The sequence below is a fragment of the Pipistrellus hanaki genome, assembly GCF_964339955.1.
Source record: "Pipistrellus hanaki genome assembly, chromosome: 1".
Lineage (NCBI taxonomy): Eukaryota > Metazoa > Chordata > Mammalia > Chiroptera > Vespertilionidae > Pipistrellus > Pipistrellus hanaki.
This window is the reverse complement of record NC_140503.1, coordinates 120,871,698-120,890,663: the sequence shown is the minus strand read 5'-3', so window position 1 is coordinate 120,890,663 and position 18,966 is coordinate 120,871,698. Positions and strand designations below refer to the sequence as shown.

General features: G+C 37.7%; 1 protein-coding gene across 1 annotated transcript in view; it reads right to left on the bottom strand.

Moving 5' to 3' along the window:
* The window catches only part of MALRD1 (MAM and LDL receptor class A domain containing 1), a gene marked incomplete at its 5' end in the record, with an annotated part of 553,418 nt that overhangs the window by 253,772 nt on the left and 280,680 nt on the right, over positions 1-18,966 (bottom strand). Inside the window, 2 exons of the mRNA XM_084867858.1 lie at positions 11,344-11,501; positions 13,668-13,913. Of these exons, the coding sequence (XP_084723984.1) occupies positions 11,344-11,501; positions 13,668-13,913 (404 nt within the window). The remainder of the gene's footprint in view (positions 1-11,343; positions 11,502-13,667; positions 13,914-18,966) is intronic.

The following is an 18,966-nucleotide window of genomic DNA, read 5'->3' as shown; positions in this document are numbered from 1 at the left end:
AATAATGTGGTTATATTTGCTTATTGAGAAATATTTTAAAGTTATATTTGCTAAACTAAATTTAGCAAAGGTGTTAAATTGGAAAGCTTGCCTTTGGGAAAGATGAACAATGATGTCCCTCAGAAGAGAAAAGAGATTTCAGAATGTTACAGATGAAGAGAGGAAAGTAGAAGGGAATAACATATATATATATATATTTTTTTTGAAAATATATATTTTATTGATTTTGTACAGAGAGGTAGGGAGAGAGATAGAGAGTTAGAAACATCGATGAGAGAGAGTCATGGATCAGCTGCCTCTTGCACACCCCCTACTGGGGATATGCCCGCAACCAAGGTACATGCCCTTGACCGGAATCGAACCTGGGACCTTTCAGTCCCCAAGCCGATGCTCTATCCATTGAGCCAAACCAGTTTCGGCGGGAATAACATATATTTTTAATGGGGCCAAATCATTGGTTCTTAGGGAGTAAAATTTTAGATATTTCAATGATATGAAGCCTTCCAAAACTTAATATTACCGAGAAAAATATTATTCTTTAATATTTAATTAATCTTTTTTTTAAATATATATTTTTTATTGATTTTATACAGAGAGGAAGGGAGAGAGATAGAGAGCTAGAAACATCGATGAGAGAGAGTCATCGATCAGCTACCTCTTGCACACCCCCTACTGGGGATGTGCCCGCAACCAAGGTACATGCCCTTGACCGGAATCAAACCCGAGACCTTTCAGTCCCCAAGCCGACACTCTATCCATTGAGCAAAACAGGTCCCGGCAATATTTAATTAATCTTGTTGGAGATTTTTGTATCACATGAACAGCATTGGCATGAAAGTCTTTAAAGTTATTTAAATGTATGGAGGATGAGTGCTATGAAATGTTGAGAATAGATGATTCTGGAGAACCTACTCTTAATCCATTTTTCAATCTTAAGTCTTATCACAAGAGTGCCTATAGGTTGGCACTATCTTGTCAATGTTGTTTATGATGATCCTAAGTAATTTTGTGTATAACTTGAGCTATAAAAACTGAATTAAAAAAATCATTTAAATTTAATTCTATAAAAGTTATTCAACATGTGTCAATTGGTGAAAAGAAAATAATGTTGACAATATCTGAATAGCAGCTCATTTGAAATTTATTTTCTCATATCAAGCAAAAGTTAAAAGTTAAGCCTGTTAAATACACTTTTAACAATTTACATTTTCAATTGTCTTCTTTAGCTGTTCAAAGAGCAATTTTGAATTATTTTTAAATTTGCTTAGACTATTACCAGTATTTATATAAACCATTAATTTGCATTTATAATTTGACACATTTCAATTTATTTAAGGTGAATACATTATAAGTTACTCAATATATGGGTTATAAATTTAAATTAAAGCTAAAGATAAGTTATCCAAATTCTTCTTAATTTCAACATCAGGTTTCCTCTAAACATTTTCAGTCCATAAATGTTTCAATAGCTTTCAAATTTCTCACATACTAAATGGTTTGTTCTACATAGTTGGCATCTCATTATTTACTGCTTATGTTTTCACTCATTCGATTATAATACCCACTATATGCTTGACACTATATTTCATACTAGAAACAGGACAGATGTATCCTGTCCGTCATGAAAGCTCCCTAGTCATGAGAATAAAACTTTCTGTAGAAAGGGTCATCATCCAGTGTAGTAGGGCCATGAAACAAAGACTCAGTGGTATGGGAACATAATGTTCCTTAATTAGGACCCATCACATTAAACCCAGAGGTCCCTGTTTCAGGAATTCAGCACAGGAAGTCGTAAGTCACCCTTTCAGAAAGAGTGTACTTTTGGAAAGAGGGCAATAAAATATTGAAGAACATGCTGTTTCTAATGGGATAGATCTGTTTCTCATAGAAAGACTGAAAGTCATATTGTGGCTTTTGCAAGAATTTAAGTCTACTCCAAGCTTACCAGCTCCATGACAGCAAGTGTGTTTGGTACAAGCTCACTGGAGTCTTATTAGAATGCATGAATGGAATCAATGAGTGGAAAGAGTTGGGACTGAGCTGGCAACTCAGTATTTGCAAAGGAGTGTTGTAGTCCTAAATCAAAGGGACTGAGTTAGTCACAGACAGTCTGAGTAAGTGCAGTGGATATCCTAAATAGCCCAGCTTTCTTTATTTGTATCTTTCACAGAATGCTACCCACAGATGTGGAATCACAGCAGAATTTTCCAAGGAGCTTTGTTGACATAAGTCCTAGATTATTAAAAAGAGATTCCTGACTTCTTTAGGAGATGTGGAGAGTTGTACTAATTTGGAAAATACCAATTTAAACCTATTTCTTCAGTGTTAAAAATTATGACTTAAACATTTGTTTTATTTATTTTGTTAATCTTTATTGTTGAAAGTATTACATATGTTTACTTTTTCTCCCATCGCCTGCCCCCACCTCTTTTCCCCCCAAACATTTATTTTATTAAAATTCACAAAATATTATACATAGGAATGTGTTTTATACCATATTTCCCGGCGTATAAGACGACCCCCTAATTTTACAGTTAAAACATAGGTTTAGGCCTATATTCGCTGTATAAGACTACCCCCCACTTCCGAGACAACACCAGTTCTTTTTTTAATAGACCGCCTCTCTGACTTTGGCCAATCTGAGCAGGCTTTTTACTAGAACACAGTGTACATGTTCTGTACCCGAAGCGTGGTAGAAGTATATGTTGCAAACTCCATAGCAAATTAACAAAGCAGATGTTAAAAATGAACTGATAAGAACTTATAAGTTCCAATAGAATTACTATTATTTGCTAAACATTACTGTGATTTTTCAGACAATATCCTAAAAAAATAAAATAACATAAAAATAACGTTTTGCCATGAAAACATTCTTTTAAAATTGTTAAAATGCAAATATTAGAAATAAGCCAAAGTTAAAGTGAAATTAATTGGCACTCAGGATTCCTACATAGGACAGTTCTGTACAAAATAATTGTGCCTATGAATTTTCTTTGGGCAAATTAACAGTAACCATGTGAAGCTACTGGCCAACTATATCTTAAACTAAGCAAGTCACAATATTTTCTTTTCCTTCTCTTTCTAGTCTAGATCTTATCCTATATAATAAAAGGCTAATATGCAAGTTGATCAAATGTCAGAATGACTGGTCACTATGACACACACTGACTACTAGGGGGCAGACATTCAGTTCAGGAGTTGCCCTCTGGTGGTCAGTGTGCTTCCACAGGGTGAGTGCTGCTAAGGTGGAAAAATAAATAAAACAGCAGAAGTTGCTGAACAGAATCATCTCCCCTCTGTAACATGTGTGGGGAACAGGCCTATGGATTTATTAATATGTAAAGATGGACATCTCTAATTTGTATGATTTCTGAACCACTAGAAAACTTTGATGGGCAGTAATATCTTGACACCCTGAGTATAAAAGTGGTTTCAATGCAAATAGCAGAAGTTAAAAGTAATGGTTAAGAGGGTGGATTTTGAACTTAGACTTGGCTTTTAATCCTGATTATACCACTTACTATTTATGAGATCTGGGTCTCAATTTCCTTCTCTATAAAATTAGGGCAAAGAATCTACCTCACAAATTTATTTTGCAGGTTAAGTGAGTTAATATATGTAAAAGACTTAGCACATTGTATGAAAAAAAGGGGGGGGGGCAGAGAGATCAGCCAATAACTGGACACAAGAATAGTTGCAGTGGAAATCTAAATGGAAGTGAAATAGCAGCTAGAGTAGTGAGCATAATGTTCTGCACTGCTGACCATATGTGTCTCATGTAAAGCAAAAACTCCTGGGTTTAATTAAACAGTGTTAGCATCCTAGATAAATGTTTTCTCTGTGGCAGAAGGGATTCCAGTGGCACTGGCTACACAGAAGTCGTAGTGGATAGCAGGAGAGGAACCTGAAAGAGGTAAGAGATGTAGGAAAGAAGCAAGAAATTTAAAAAAAATCTTACTTAGTAAAAAGTATGCCTGGAACAAATATGCCATGTTCTCCAGGGTGATTAAAATAAACATTTATTATATATAAATCAGGACATTGTGATCTAGTGGCAGCTGATTTAATAAATCTCTGAATGTGCTGATATCTTGCATGGCTCAATAATGCAATCAATATAGCTCCCACTGTATAGATGAAATTGTGAAGGTGCTGAAACAATTCTGATAAAAAAAATAAATGTTGATACTAATAGTTTAGTATAATTGATTTATAAAGTCCACATGGCAGTCTAAAATAATCAAGATTTCAGAATATGTATCAATAGAGATTCTATGTATCCTCTCTATCCATATTTTCTACATCATTTTCTCTGAAACAGCGAATAAGATGCCAGCAATGTGAGTAAAATAGCATCAGATATTCAGTTAGCTGAAGAGATCAAAATATGTCTAAATCTGAAAATCCGTCTGACATACTCTAATACTTAGGCACACGTGGTGTTAGTAACTGCAGTAGGTGTAAACCTCAGACCAGGATGTGCTGAGTGAGTGTGTGGGGAGAGGGTAATGATAGGCTGGACAGGATGGAAAATGCTCATTTTTGCCAGTTGAAAACTGAGGCTCACTGTTCTCTAGAATGAGAATAAAAGATGACTTAGTCTACTAACTAAGCAAAGGAATCTGTCCTTTCACTTGTTGATTTGACCTTTTTCACTGCCTATTGAGCAAAATTGGTATTCCCATAGTCAATATGCTCTTTACATAGAATCTCCAGGAAGTCAAGTATAATAACTCTAAATTAGAAGTCAGAAGAATGGGATTCATATCCTAACATTTTTTCTTCAAATACTATATGAGCTGGGGCAAGAAATATAACCTCATAATCCTAATTCCTTCATCTGTAAAATGAATAGCATAGATTAAATTTATTCCAAGGACCCCACCAGCTCTAAAATTCTCTGAATCACTAAGCAAGATAAAGCAATGAACTAATTCAATTATGGTTTTTCAGCATAACTAGGCTGCTATAATCAGAAGGGCTCTCCTGAAACACATTATTTTTCTCCACTTCTGATTTGAATATTGATATATTATGTTTTCTATCATAATGGTATAATGGATAGCCCTGAATGCCTTCAGTCAAGTAGATGCAAATTCCCTACAGCATACAGTCCTTTGACTAAAATAACAGTTTATTACGGATGGAGTAGCTCCAAAACACAATAATGTTCTTCAGGTAGCAGGTGTTCCTGTATTTTTTCAAATGACTAACTGAAAAGATGCGAAGATGTTTTGTTTCTTGATGAGTAAACAGACATATACCCATGAAAACAAAATGGTAACTTAAAATATTCTCCCCAAATTCTTTACAGTGTATTAAAATCTACATATTACTCATCATTAATTAACCCCATAAGAAAACAAGTGAGTGAAAATATGAGTAAAATTAAATATACTTATAAAAACAAGTTAGCTTTTATGTTGTGGAACTCTTATTCTACTACTGAGCATGTGCTTTTTTGTTTTAAATCTTAGATGATCTGAAAAGCAATACATTTAAATTTGATGAGAATGTATCAAATTTAAATAAGTTAAAAGGCAGATAAAAAATGATCTGGCCATATTATCAAGAATAAGTATACTATTTAAAAATGAATTATTACTAAATTCAGAAAAAGACATGGCCCATGGATTTTAATTTAGATTATCAACATCCAATCTTCCTCCACAGAACAAAAACAGATTGTATAACATTCTAATCTTGGTTTTTATAATCCCTGAGTTCAACCCTTAGCTCATCTAATAACTTATAACCTTGTTCTTACTACTTAGCCCATCTGAGTCTTCAGTGAGGAAGGCAATGCAAAGCAGAGATCACAACCATTTCCCATGGACTACATCCCATTCCCAACGTGGCTTGGCCCAAGCAGTGAGGGTTAGGCAACATTCCTTCTATTAGACAAACTCTATAATCTCACAATAAAACTAGCTGTATTTTTTTAAAGTTGTTATTGCTCTTGAAAAAATTTTGGCTACTTCATTTCATCATGGTTATTTGTTATATTTATAACTAAGGCATACTTCAAAGAAAAGAAAATATTAAGGTTAAAATTTCTCAACATAATACTTCTTCTATCTTCTTGTAATTCACTTATCACTTTAAGACCCAAAGGTTACATTTGTTTCAATTACACCTGTTTAGTTAAAAGTAGTTCTCATACCACTAAAAGCAAGAAAGATAGAAGTAATGCATACATTATGTAAAATAATACTGTTCTTTACTAAATATTTTCTAAAGCAATAGATTATCTTTGTTGGGATTTCCCTAAATTAACTCCTTAATTACAGGAGCAGTTTTAACAATTACGCATATCCATTCTAAGAACTATTATTCATTTTGTTTTCTGAAAAAATAAAATGATTCTATGCAATGAATTTGGAGCTCAGTAAAATAAAATCTCCATCTTCTTAGGAGAGGGAAACATGCACTATTATAAGTGAAGGACACTTGGGGACGGTGAGGGGTAAATTACTAAGTTTTGTATGTAAATATACCTAAATGCCAACACCCAGTCTATTACTGACTGAGTAGGTAGCCATGGGATGGCTATGTTATTTCTATGAGATTCCTTTATTTTCTGTTATAGTAAAATTGGAGCTCACATTATTTAACTCAGAGGGTTGTGCCAAGAATTACATGAAATAGTACATGCTAATGTTCAACAAATGGTATGTGGTTAGTTTTCAATAAATGTATCTATTATTGTGTGTTACTGTGGTTGTGATCTACAAGCAATACTAACCTTTAAAACTATAATATTATTAAATTAGAGGCCCAGTGCACAAAATTCGTGCATGGGGCATGTCCCTCAGCCTGATCTGCACCCTTTCCAATCTGGAACCCCTTGGGGGATGTTTAACTGTTTGGTTAGGCCCCATCCTCTGCTGGCCTGATCACCCCCAACTACCCTCCCCTGCTGGCCTACTCACCATGTGGGATCAGGCCTAAACAAGCAGTCAGACATCTCTCTCACAACCCAGGACTGCTGGCTCCTAACTGCTCACCTGCCTGCCTTCCTGATTGCCCCTAACTGCTTTTGCCTGCCAGCCTGATTGCCCCCTAATGCTCCCCTGTTGGCCTGATTTATACCTAACTGCTTCCCTGCTGGCCTGATTGCCCACAACTGCCCTCCCTTGCCTGGTTGCCCCTAACTGCCCTCCCCTGTTGGCCTGGTCACACTCAACTTACATCCCCTGATGGCCTGGTTACCTCTAACTGCCCTCTCCTGCTGGCCTGGTTACCTCTAACTGCCCTCCCTTGCAGACCTGGTCCCCATCCCCCAACTTCTTACCCCTGACAGCATGATCATCTCCAACTGTCCTCTTTTGCTGGCCTTGTTGTCCCACACAGCCTGCTGTTCAATCATTTGTTCATCCCTCACTCACTCCCCTGCCTGCTGTTTGGTCATTACTGTTACTGTGATGAAGTCCTGGACAATTTGCATATTCCTCTATTATTAGAAAGACTACAGGCTCATCTTGCCCAGTCCTGATTGGGGCCAATTGGGGCCAGCTGGCCAGGGGGAGGGATTGTGGGAGGTTGGCCTGCCATGGGAGGTTGGCTGTGGGAGCACACTGACAACCAGGGACAACTCCTGTGTTAAACAACTGCCCCCTGGTGGTCAGTGCTCATCATAGCTACTGGCCAGTTGTCTCCTCGTCCAGTCGTCTGGCTGTAACAGTCACTTAGGCTTTTACATATATAGACTAGGGCCCAGTGCACCAATCTGTGCACCTTGAAAGGATCTGTAGGCTGAGAGGCTGCAGTAGGCATAGGGGCCAGTTTTGGCCCATCTTCCACGACCTAACCCAGCCCCTCCTGCCATGGCCCCCAGTCCTATGTCTGCTGGCAGCCTGCTCCCACTGCCATTGCTCCCACATGCTGATGCCAGCCCCACTCACACAAGTTGATGGTGCAGAACAATTGGGACCGGTGCCAGGATCAAGTCTGGAGCCATTAGTGGATGCGAGTGGCAGCTGATGCCCCAATCACCTTTCAGGAGAAGAAGGTTGAGAAACCCTCAGGGTGATCAGGGCTGGCAGCCACCACTCACACCCACTGATGGTGTCAAGTAATTGGGACCAGCACCTGGCACTGGCAGTGGGTGTGAGGCGCAGCTCTGGCTCCAGCAGTGGGTGAGACCTGGGCTGGTGCCAGCAGCAGGTGCGAGTGCTGGGCGGGACCATGGCACACAGGAGCAAAGAATTTTCAGTAACCACCAGAGGCTCACCCCGATGACAGCAACCAGTACCCTGCCTTGGTCTGGTGCCCCAACTCATCTGCTCCACCATCCCACTACAGCCAACACCCACATGTTCCACAAACGCCACCTGGTGGTCAGCACGCATCATAGCAACCAATTGTTCTGTTTGGTTGTTTGTTCTGTGGTTCTTGTTGTTCCGCTGTTTGATCTCTTTATTAGAATTTTATTATATAGGACTAGAGGCCCAGTGCACAAAATTATAGCCCAGCCTGATGTCTCTCACAGTCTGGGAACTCTAGGGGATGTCCTCCAGACAGCTTAGTCTGGCCTTCCTCTGCCGGAGGCAATAAGGATGATCAGGGAAAGTGCCACCCCCATCACCCCGCTGCTGCTGCCACGGCTGGCTGCCACAGCTGCCAAGGTGTTTTCATAAACACAGACTCCAGTCCCTTCACCACGAAAATATATCAACTTTCTTTAGGCATTTTCAAGATGTCTCTTTCATAGGATATGACATTTCTTCCTTCCTTCCTTCCTTCCTTCCTTCCTTTCCTTTCCTTTCCTTCCTTTCCTTTCCTTTCCTTTCCTTTCCTTTCCTTTCCTTTCCTTTTCTTTTCTTTTCTTTTCTTTTCTTTTCTTTTCTTTTCTTTTCTTTTCTTTTTTCTTTCTTTCTTTCTTTCTTTCTTTCTTTCTTTCTTTCTTTCTTTCTTTCTTTCTTAATCCTCACCTGAATATATATTTTTCTGATTTTTAGAGAGCATGGGAGAGAGAATGAAAGAGAGAGAGAAATATCAGTGTGAGAGGGACACTGCAATTGGTTGCCTCCTGCATGAGCCCTGAACTAGGCTCTGGCCAGGGTGGAGCCTGAACCTAGGTACATGCCCTTGATCAGAATCGAACCCAGACCCTGTGGTCCACATGCTGAGGTTCTATCCACTGAGCCAAACCGGATAGGGTAGGCTATGACATTTCTTAGCCTTCCAGCAGTGGACCTTCATTTTTTTCCTCCAGTAGTGTGGTGGAAAAACCCTAGATCACCTTCTTGGATTCTTATAATCCATCTTACCAAGATCACTGCGAGTGGCGTATGTACAGGGAGCTTAGCCAATAAGTGGTCAGAATAGGTGTTTCCTCTGCAGTTCACATGCTATCTGCCTCCACTCTGGGCCTGCTCAAGCTACTGTGGCATTTGTGGCTTGCCTCACCTCCCACGCAGTCCCCTCCATATTATTGTTCAATGTAATGTGACTCTTCTAACTGATTGCATGTCTGTATTTCAGATTTAGATTAAAAGTTCTCAGGTTATGACCAAAATGTTGTGCGTATAATGCTGAACAGCCATTCCTTTGTCCCAAGCAAGGATTGTCCTGAGCTTGGCAGTGGCTCTAGGAGGGACTCTTCTTGCACTGCCGTCACCCATTAGTCCTTTCTCTGAATAGCTGGGATGGACACATAGAGACTAAAACCTCGAGGCCTTGCTCTCAGGATTTTATAATCTCTCTGTTGAAACAGAATAAATATAAATGAGTAGGCAGGGAGCAGGAAGAACTTATAGAATTCTGAGGGATGCTTGGTTTAAAAGATGAGGAGAAAAGAGAAAAAAATGAAAGGCAGATTCCCTGCCGCTCTTGTTTGCCATCTGGCTGGGATGCTTTCAAACTAATGAGCAGGGAGCAGTCCAGCCTGGTTCCGCAGAGAGAAGCTTAAGAAGATCTTTGTAATGATGATCAAAAATATATACCATATTAACTAGCAAAATAAAATGATTGCCCTAAAGTTCATGAAAAAATCAATACATGCTATAAACATTTTCTCTCCTTTGTAATTAATGTCACTAAATGAGAATAGACATATGTTTTTAAATAAGTTTTTTTAATATGTTACGTAGATAGGTTTTTTAAAATGTTGTTCAATGTCCATGGGTATATAGAAGTTCAACATGACTCATTAGGATGATGTGTCTCAAAACAGTTTAATTGTACATTTTATAGCAATATAAAGTGTGTGTCTATAATATAAGAGAGCTGAAATGCAAACCTGAGTGGAACAAATAATTAAAGTCTGCAGAGCTGAACCAATCCTCCACATGGTGTGCATCACATCAGTATCACATTCAACAGATACTAGGAAAACAGCCCTGTGAGAACTGCAAGCATTGCATTTTAGCAAGTCTTCCAATTTAAATATAAGAATAAATCACTGCAATATTTTCTGCATGTATCTTATTAGGGTGGCTTTCCTGCATTATTATAGCAGAGCCCTGAATTACAAAGCTAGCTCAGGTTTCAGATAAAACATGGACTGTGCAGACATGTGGGCCCAGGCATTCCTGTCAGTGCCAGGGAACTTCACCAAAGCTCCTGCACAGTGAAGCAGCAGGAGCCTCAGGAGCATGATTTTAAAGTCAGCTTTCTTGAAATTCTAACTAGATTCTTGAAATGAACAGCACACACACACACACACACACACACACACACACACACACCTCCTTTTTGCTGCTGTTTGAACTTGCCAAAGAGTAAGGTATATGAACCAAGTCTCATGAATATTAATATATACTTTGTTATTTTGCTCCCCAAACACTATCACTTTATTATACTAAATTAAAGCCCGAACAGAAACATCCAATTAATCCTCAGGAATAAAATGCATTAAGGTGTCAGAGTTAATAAGCAGTTCAAAGTAATCATACCTTGATCACTCTCCTGAGCAGTGCAGTTCTTTGCAAGCTGTGCTTAGAAACCAGAATATCTAATATCAGTTCCTTTAATGATCACTCACATATGAGTTAAAATGGATAGTCACTCTTCTTTCAGAAGTACAAATACTCTACTTTCTTTTACTAAGAAAAATAGGGGCGGAAATATCTAATAGAATGAAAAACCTTACCTGTCTTAGACAGATTGGTAACATAAAAAGTGTCTCTGGATTCAATCATGATCACAGGGGATGGTGTTGAGCTCAAAGCTGGTTTATAGGCCCAGCTGACCAAACTCCACAGACCATTTGAACCACAGTAGCAGCTAAAGGAGGCCTTCTCTGGCCCTGTTAGCAGAGTTGTAATTAAAACCTTTTTGGCCATGTGCTATTTGTAGGAAACTTCCCTAAACTCAAAGCATCATGGGCAAAGATCCTACCTTGATGAGAATCTGAATGAACCCCGTGGCTTTTGCAGATATGAAATACCAGAAGCTCATGGTACATGCAGCACTGGATTCTTGCCACACACCACTCTTGAGGTGTGCTTCTTCCCCCCGAAGGCCCACCGGAGTAGCCTCCAGATACAGAAAGTGCCCTAGGAACAAGGACAGGATTCAGTTAAGGTTAAATAACAATGGGGGAATTATTTCAGCTTTTCCATCTTTGAGTTATTTATAAATTAAAATATACTTGACAGACACATACAAAGATGCTCATCACTAATTATCAGGGAAATGCAAATCAAACCATAATGAGATATCACCTCACACCTATCAGAGTGGCTATTTATGAAAAAGATAAGAAATAAGAGTTGTTGAGGATTTGGAGAAAAGAAAACCCTCGTGGTCTGTTGGTGGAAATGTAAATTGGTGCAGCCACTGTGGAAAAAAGTATGGAAGTTCCACAAAAAATTAGAACTACCTTATAATCCTGGGTGTTTATCTAAAAAAATGAAAATAGTAATTCAAAAAGGTAAATGTGCTCTAGCTGGGTTGGGTCAGTGCATGGAGCATCAGCCTGAGGACTGAAGGGTCCCAGGTTCGCTTCAGGTTGGAGACATTATGCCTGGGTTGGAGGCTTGATTCCTATTAGGGGACATGCAGGAGGCAGCCAATCAATGATTCTCTCTCATTATTGATGTTTCTATATCTCTTTCCCTCTCCCTTCCTCTCTGAAATCAATAAAGATATATATATATTTTTTTAAAAAAGGTAAGTGCACCACAACACTTATTGCAGCATTATTTATAATAGCCAAGATATGGAAGCAACCTAGGTGTCCATAAATGGATGAATGGTTAGAGTTTTTAATTATATATCATATGATCTGAGCTGCCAAACAAAAGGAGGCTTGCCTCCCACTCTCTTACAGAACAATTTCCAACTGTATGCTTTTAGCAAAGTATTTTATACTATGCAGATTAACTCATCTGACAAGAAATTTATGCTATTGTATCAACAAGATAGTTATAGAAATCATTTAAAGGACCCATCAGACTATCCAGTTATTGAAAAACAATGCAAAAATTACCTATGAGAAATAAATAAAGAAACCTTAAAAATGCAGTCATAAGTAAAGTGTATAAATGAAACACTGAGAATTTTAATAGTCAACACAGTGGGAAACATGTTGAGTTTTATATTTGTGTATCCAAATATCCCAAACATTGTATGTATGTAGAGCTCAGTGCTTGGGTGGAACTTAAGCCTTCCATTTTCTGGTTTGGTCAGGCTGTTTTGGAGAGCTTTGTTTTTTCATAGGCCTGTGGAATTTTAATATTTAGACTTTTTTTTTCTCCCTACTCTTAGCACCCAGGAATTCAGGGCCCCTTCTTGCTAATGCCTTATATCTTTTCACTAGTATATCTGAGATTTGCCTTCAGCCCTTCATTGTAAAAACGACAATCCCCAAAATCTTTAACCTATGAATCTTACCGTGACACCTCTACAGCTTTCACATGCTTTCCCTGCATGCACATCACCTCATTTGATCTGTACAACCTATTTGGCACACAGGGCTAATTTTATTATCGCCATTTGAGAGATGAGGATTTTGAGAATGTGAACAGATCAAATGAGTGCCAGGATGAAGTGTGTGTTCTTTAGGAAATGTGCCTTATGGCAGCATACATTATCCTCTCTCTTCCCCATAAGATTAGATTTTGAATACTCATTGTTATTGGTTGAATTGTGTTCACTAAGAGATGTTCAGGTCCTTATCTATCTCCAGTCCCTATAAATGTGACTTTATTTGGAAATAGGGTCTTGCCAGTGACCAATTTAAAATAAGGTTATTAGAGTGGGCCATGATTCAACATGTCTGTGTCCTAAAAATGGAGGAGGAAATTTGGACATAGAAGCAGATATGTATGGAGCTAATACAATGTGAAGACACAAGGATAATAGCTTCTGCAAGAAATGTGAGGTTACCATAGGCTAGGAGAGAGGCATGGAACAGATGCTCCTCCCTTCAGGCCCTCAAATCCAGTCCCACTGACACCTGGTTTCAGAATTTTAGCATCCCAAACTGTGAGAGAATAAATGCTTGTTGTGTATGCTAATAAATGTTTGTTATTTATACTATCCAGTTGGTGGCACTTGGTTATGGCAGTGCTTGGAGACAAATACACTCACTAAATGTTTGACTTACTTGCCTGGGAACCATGGTGGTCTCTCCAGAACACTCCATTTGCTGTCAGGGAAGATGAAGTGATGCTTATTGTGAATATGATTAGAGTGACTCTACCAACCTAACAACCTACCGTTTTCATTTCCAAGTGTGTGGTCTTTGGGGGGTCTTAAGCTTTGATGAGAGCCAATGCCCAAAACCCAATCAAAGTTCTCAGCCAGGGAGTTTTGCCAGCCACACCAGCCTTGTTCAAAAGTACAAGAGCTTCCACATTCGTTTTCATCAGTGGAATCTCCACAGTCATCTATAAAATTACAGCTTTGCTCTGGTTTATAACATTGGCCATTCTGACATTCCCGATAGCCATGTGGGCAGTAACCTAAAACATAGAAAACAAAACAAAACAAAAGGATGAAGAAATTAAAAGGTAGTAAAAGTGAATTCACTTCAATATATAAAGAAATATGGTGTTAGGAGTTTGAGCTATCTGACCCCTATCTCTCTGTCCTAATTCTCCCCAGGGTCCTGGCCTATAGATCACTCACAAGGATCATTCAAAATGGGAAGGAAAAAAAATATATAATTTTATTGATCTAGAAAAGTACCTCAAGTCTCCTCAAAAATAGCATTTCTTATAAGCAATATTCAAGGATGTAAATTAGATCTAAAAGCCAAAGTGAGGCTTCCCATTTTTTAATCTGAAACAAAATCGTTAAGGTACTAAGAGGTTATATATTATGGGGCATTTGGAAGTACATTCCATTAGTATCCATACACTCCAATATTTATCAGAAGCCAAGTGTGTGTGTGTGTGTGTGTGTGTGTGTATATATATATATATATATATATATACATATATATATATATATATATATATATATATATATATATATATATATATATTACTTCCTTTAAACAGGGGCAAGGATATAAAGATAATATCAAACTATCCAATAGCCTTTTCTCCACAATGCATATTTATCTGCCAATTGTTTGGAATTTTAGAAGTAACTTCCCTATAAAACAAGGTCAACCATAAAGACTTTTTCACAAAGCTTAAGATAAAGAACAATACTTGTAAAGACCTGCATTTGAACTATGACTCTGATAGTTATCAGTTACATGATTTGATGAGCTTTTAGTTTTCCTATTTAGAAAGAAAAAAAATAATAGTAAATGTAGATAGGTTAAACTAATTAAAAAGCCTACTGTTTATGTCAATAGCATCTAGAATAGTGTGTGGCCCTTATGTAGGTGATCACCAAATATAAGTCAAATAAATGAATAAGTGAAATAAAGTGCTTTAGAAATTATAAAGCAGTTCAGTGTGCTCACTGAAGGTATTATTATTATGTTACTCCAATATTACAATAGAACTATTGATAATAATATTCCAGTAGGAAAAGTTGCTTGGAGACCCAACTTGGGACATTATCTTCACATTTGCTCTGTGACACTATAGTAGCAGAAATTTTCTTCAGGTACATCTTTTCCATCTGCCTGGTGGAGGAACTGATAATTCCACACCTAGATAATTCCACTTCTAGATGATAATTTCTAATGCCTGAGGCAAGTTGCATGGTGATGAGGATTGTGTGGGTTAGAGCTAGGAGGTGATTAAGGGATTTGTCCAAAGGTTTGTATTAGCAGGAAACTCCAGTTAATAAATTTTTTTCTACCTGAAAAACCAAACAGTCCAATAAAAAAATGGGCATAGGTCATAAATTGACACTGCCACAAACAACAAAAAGTACTGGTGAGGATGTGGAGAAAAGGGGATCCTCATGCACTGTTGGTGGGAATGCAGACTGGTTCAGTCACTGTGAAAAGCAGTATGGAGAGTCCTCAAAAAATTAAAAATGGAACTACTTTATGACCCTGAGACTCCACTTCTGGGGATATATTAAAAGAAATATGGTATACTAATTCAAAAGAATATATGCACCCCATATTCACTACAGCATTATTTATAATAGCCAAGATTTGGAGGCAGCCAAGTGTCCATTAGTAGATGAGTGAATACAAAAGCTGTGGTACAGTTTACACAGTAGAATATTACTTACCTGTACAGAAAAAAAAAAGGAAATCTTACCCTTTGCAACAGCATGGTTAGACCTGGAGAGTATGCTAAGTGAAATAAGCCTGTCAGAGAAAGACAAGTACTAATGTACAAAACATACAAACAAAATAGAAACAGATTCCTAGATATAGAGAGCAGACTGACAGGTGTTAGAGGGGAGTGGTTGCGGGGCCAGGTGGAAAAAGTGAAGGGATAAAACACACACACACACACACACAAAAAAAAAACAAACAAACAAACAAACAAAAAAAAACAAAAACAAAAACAAAAAAAAAACCAACATCATAGACAACAGACAATAACATTGTGATTACCAGAGGGGAATGGGGGTGGGAGGAGGTGGAAGAGGGTACAGGGGGGAAGGAGGGATAAATGGTGATGGAAGGAAGTTTGACTTGGGGTGGTGAACACAGAATACAATATACCGCTGATGTATCATAGAATTGTACATGCTGAAACTTATATAATTTTATTAACCAATGTCATCGTAATAAATTCAATACAAAATAAAAATCATGAAGTAATAAAATAAAATTTTATCTAGAAGCGTTTAGTCCTGAATTAGTCTCACATTTAAGAAAATAGATGGGTAAGAGGCAAGAAGTGGGAGGAGATGACAGGAATGCCATGTGGAAACCACTGGGGAGGAGACTGGTGTTCTGAAGACTATTAGCCATTTGCACACTAATTGTTCCTGAACTGCATGCTGCAGATTGCTTCATTAAATGGCCTTTACAATTACAAAGCCTTTGGACATAAGTTTCAACTGTGCATTATGCCTCTAACAAAACTTTCTGTTTGGTAATATTTTCCTTCCTTGCAGTGTGGGTTTAAATGATTTTCACTTACATTACATGCCCAGGTCAGTTTATCAGATTAGGGGTAAGACAAAAGACCTCTAATGTTTCAATTACATAGCTTAATTCTAAATCATAACCTTAAAGCATGTTTGAGCTACATAGAAATGGAGATCATTTATATTAATCCTCACACTTATAGATGAGAAAACTGAGGATTACAGACATTAAATGACTTGCTGATTTTTCAAGAGCAGAGATGCATTTGGAACCCAGGTCTAATGTCTAAAAAATTGTTTTTTAAAAACATTGACTTGAAGAGAAGAGTAGTGATATCAGATCAACTATCACAACATGTGAGATCACCCAGGAACAAAAGTGGTGGCTTTGTCTAACAGATGCATTATTTCTCATGGGACTGTGGAAAACCCGAGAAATTACTAGATTGTTTCATTTTATTCAAGTTGGCATTGGTATTGATTTTGTCAATTCCAATTTGCTCGGAGAGTAAAACCAAACTGCTCCTGAAAATACTTTTCTCCATCGTGACTAAACCAAGCTAAAAATCTAATTATTTTAAAGCAAACAGGAAAATAATTTGGACATGTTTCTAATTGGGAACACATTACAGATTGCAATTTATTACATAATCAATATAGCTAATATTTTAGAATAATCAGACTGATTAAGTTTACATCTAAACAAATAGCTGCATAATTTTAAATTACAATAATTCAAATATTACAGAAGATTAATTTTGAATAGAAAGCCCTGTACATTATTAAAGTTTCACTGCAATAATACATTCTACACATAAAATAACATGCAACATTTTTCAACAAATATCAAGGGCTATTATCAATGCTGTTCACCTATTTCCAAATTACTTCCCTTGCCTGTTGTTTTGTCCAAAGAAATCAGCTATCTTAGAGTAGGGTGTACATCTTTAAATGATTCATAAGAGCTGATTTTAAAGCTCTTATAAAATTGTGCAACTTTGATTATTTGTTTAAATTAGGCAGTGACCCTTGGTGGGCAGTTTAGTTTGTAAAAAGTAAATTATGTGGAATATAAAGCAAAGAGGAGCAAACAAAACAAACTCATAGATGCAGACAACAGAATGTTGGCTACCAGAAGGGGAAGGGGTTAAGGGGAGCACAAAGAGGGTAAGGAGGCTCAAATAGATGGTGGAAGGAGACAAGACTTTTGGTGGGGAGCACACAGTAGAGTACCCAAATGTCATATTGTAAAGTTGTGCACCTGAAATTTATGTAGTGTTATTAACCAGTGTTACTTCGGTAAATTTTATAAAAAATAAATACCTGGAAAATATTTTAATGGGTAATTCAAAAGAAGATAAATTATAAAAGTTACAAATCTCCAACTCAAATCTTAGAGACTTCTGAAACTCAAAATGCTTAACTACAATCTGTGAATTTTATCCCCCAAACTTTTTTCAATGAATAGTCTCCTCATCTCTGTCAATGGCAACTCTATAACTCCAGATACTCCAAACAAACAAACAAACAAACAACAACAAAAATCTCGTAAGAGGCTCTGTATTTTTTTTATATTTGAGTGCTGACAGCTTTTCCCCTTGTGCCCATATTTGTCAAAGCTGACTAAAAAGTCCGGGTTTTTCTCCTGTTGGCATTAGGTTCAGACCACACAAGCCCCTATCTGTGCACAGGATTCCTCCCAGTGGTCACACCCCTGTAACCACCATTACAGCTCTAAGCCCCTTTCCCTGCTCTCTAAAACGACTTTTGGACACATGCCTGGGTGCTATTCTGATCTCCCAGTAAGCCTCATTATGTGAGTAACAGACATTTTTAAACCCTCTTGGTGTGTATGTGGTATCATCAGTCTTAACATCCGAGCCGAATTTGGATGAAGTTTCCATCTTATAACTGAGGATCGTCTTAAGCTCTAGGAGCTGTATTAACAATAATATATATTTTATCTCATAACTCATCTATAATATTCCAGTGAATTCTATTAATTAGCAATGCTACTATTAAAATATATCTCATCATCTCTACTACTATATTGGTTTTAGTCACTACCATTTTTTTTTTATTTTTATTGCAATACTTTCTTTCCTATTCTCTGTGCCCTACCCCTATCTTGCATGATCCATTAAACTTTGTAGCCTGAAGCAGAGCCAAGCCTCCTGCTAGTTCCATGGCAGCTGCCATTTCTGTTTGAATTTGTTTACCTTCTATAATTGAAACTTTGTATACTTGAGTGGAGGCCTAGGCCAGCCAGGGTGTGAGGAAAGCTTGGCTTCCTCTATTGCTGAGGAAACCCAAGCCTCTCAACTGCCCTCTGTGGCTGCAGCCATCTTGGTTGGGGTTAATTTGCATACTCACTCTGATTGCCTGGTAGGTGTGGCTTGAGCAGAGTGATGGTTAATTTGCATGTTACTCTTTTGTAAGGTAGGATTAGGTTACTTACACACTAAAATGTAAGTTGAGTAGTTGCAACAGGGCTAAACACATTCAATCTCTAGACATACTTTCCTCTTAAACTAAATTTGTGTTTAAAAGAGATGG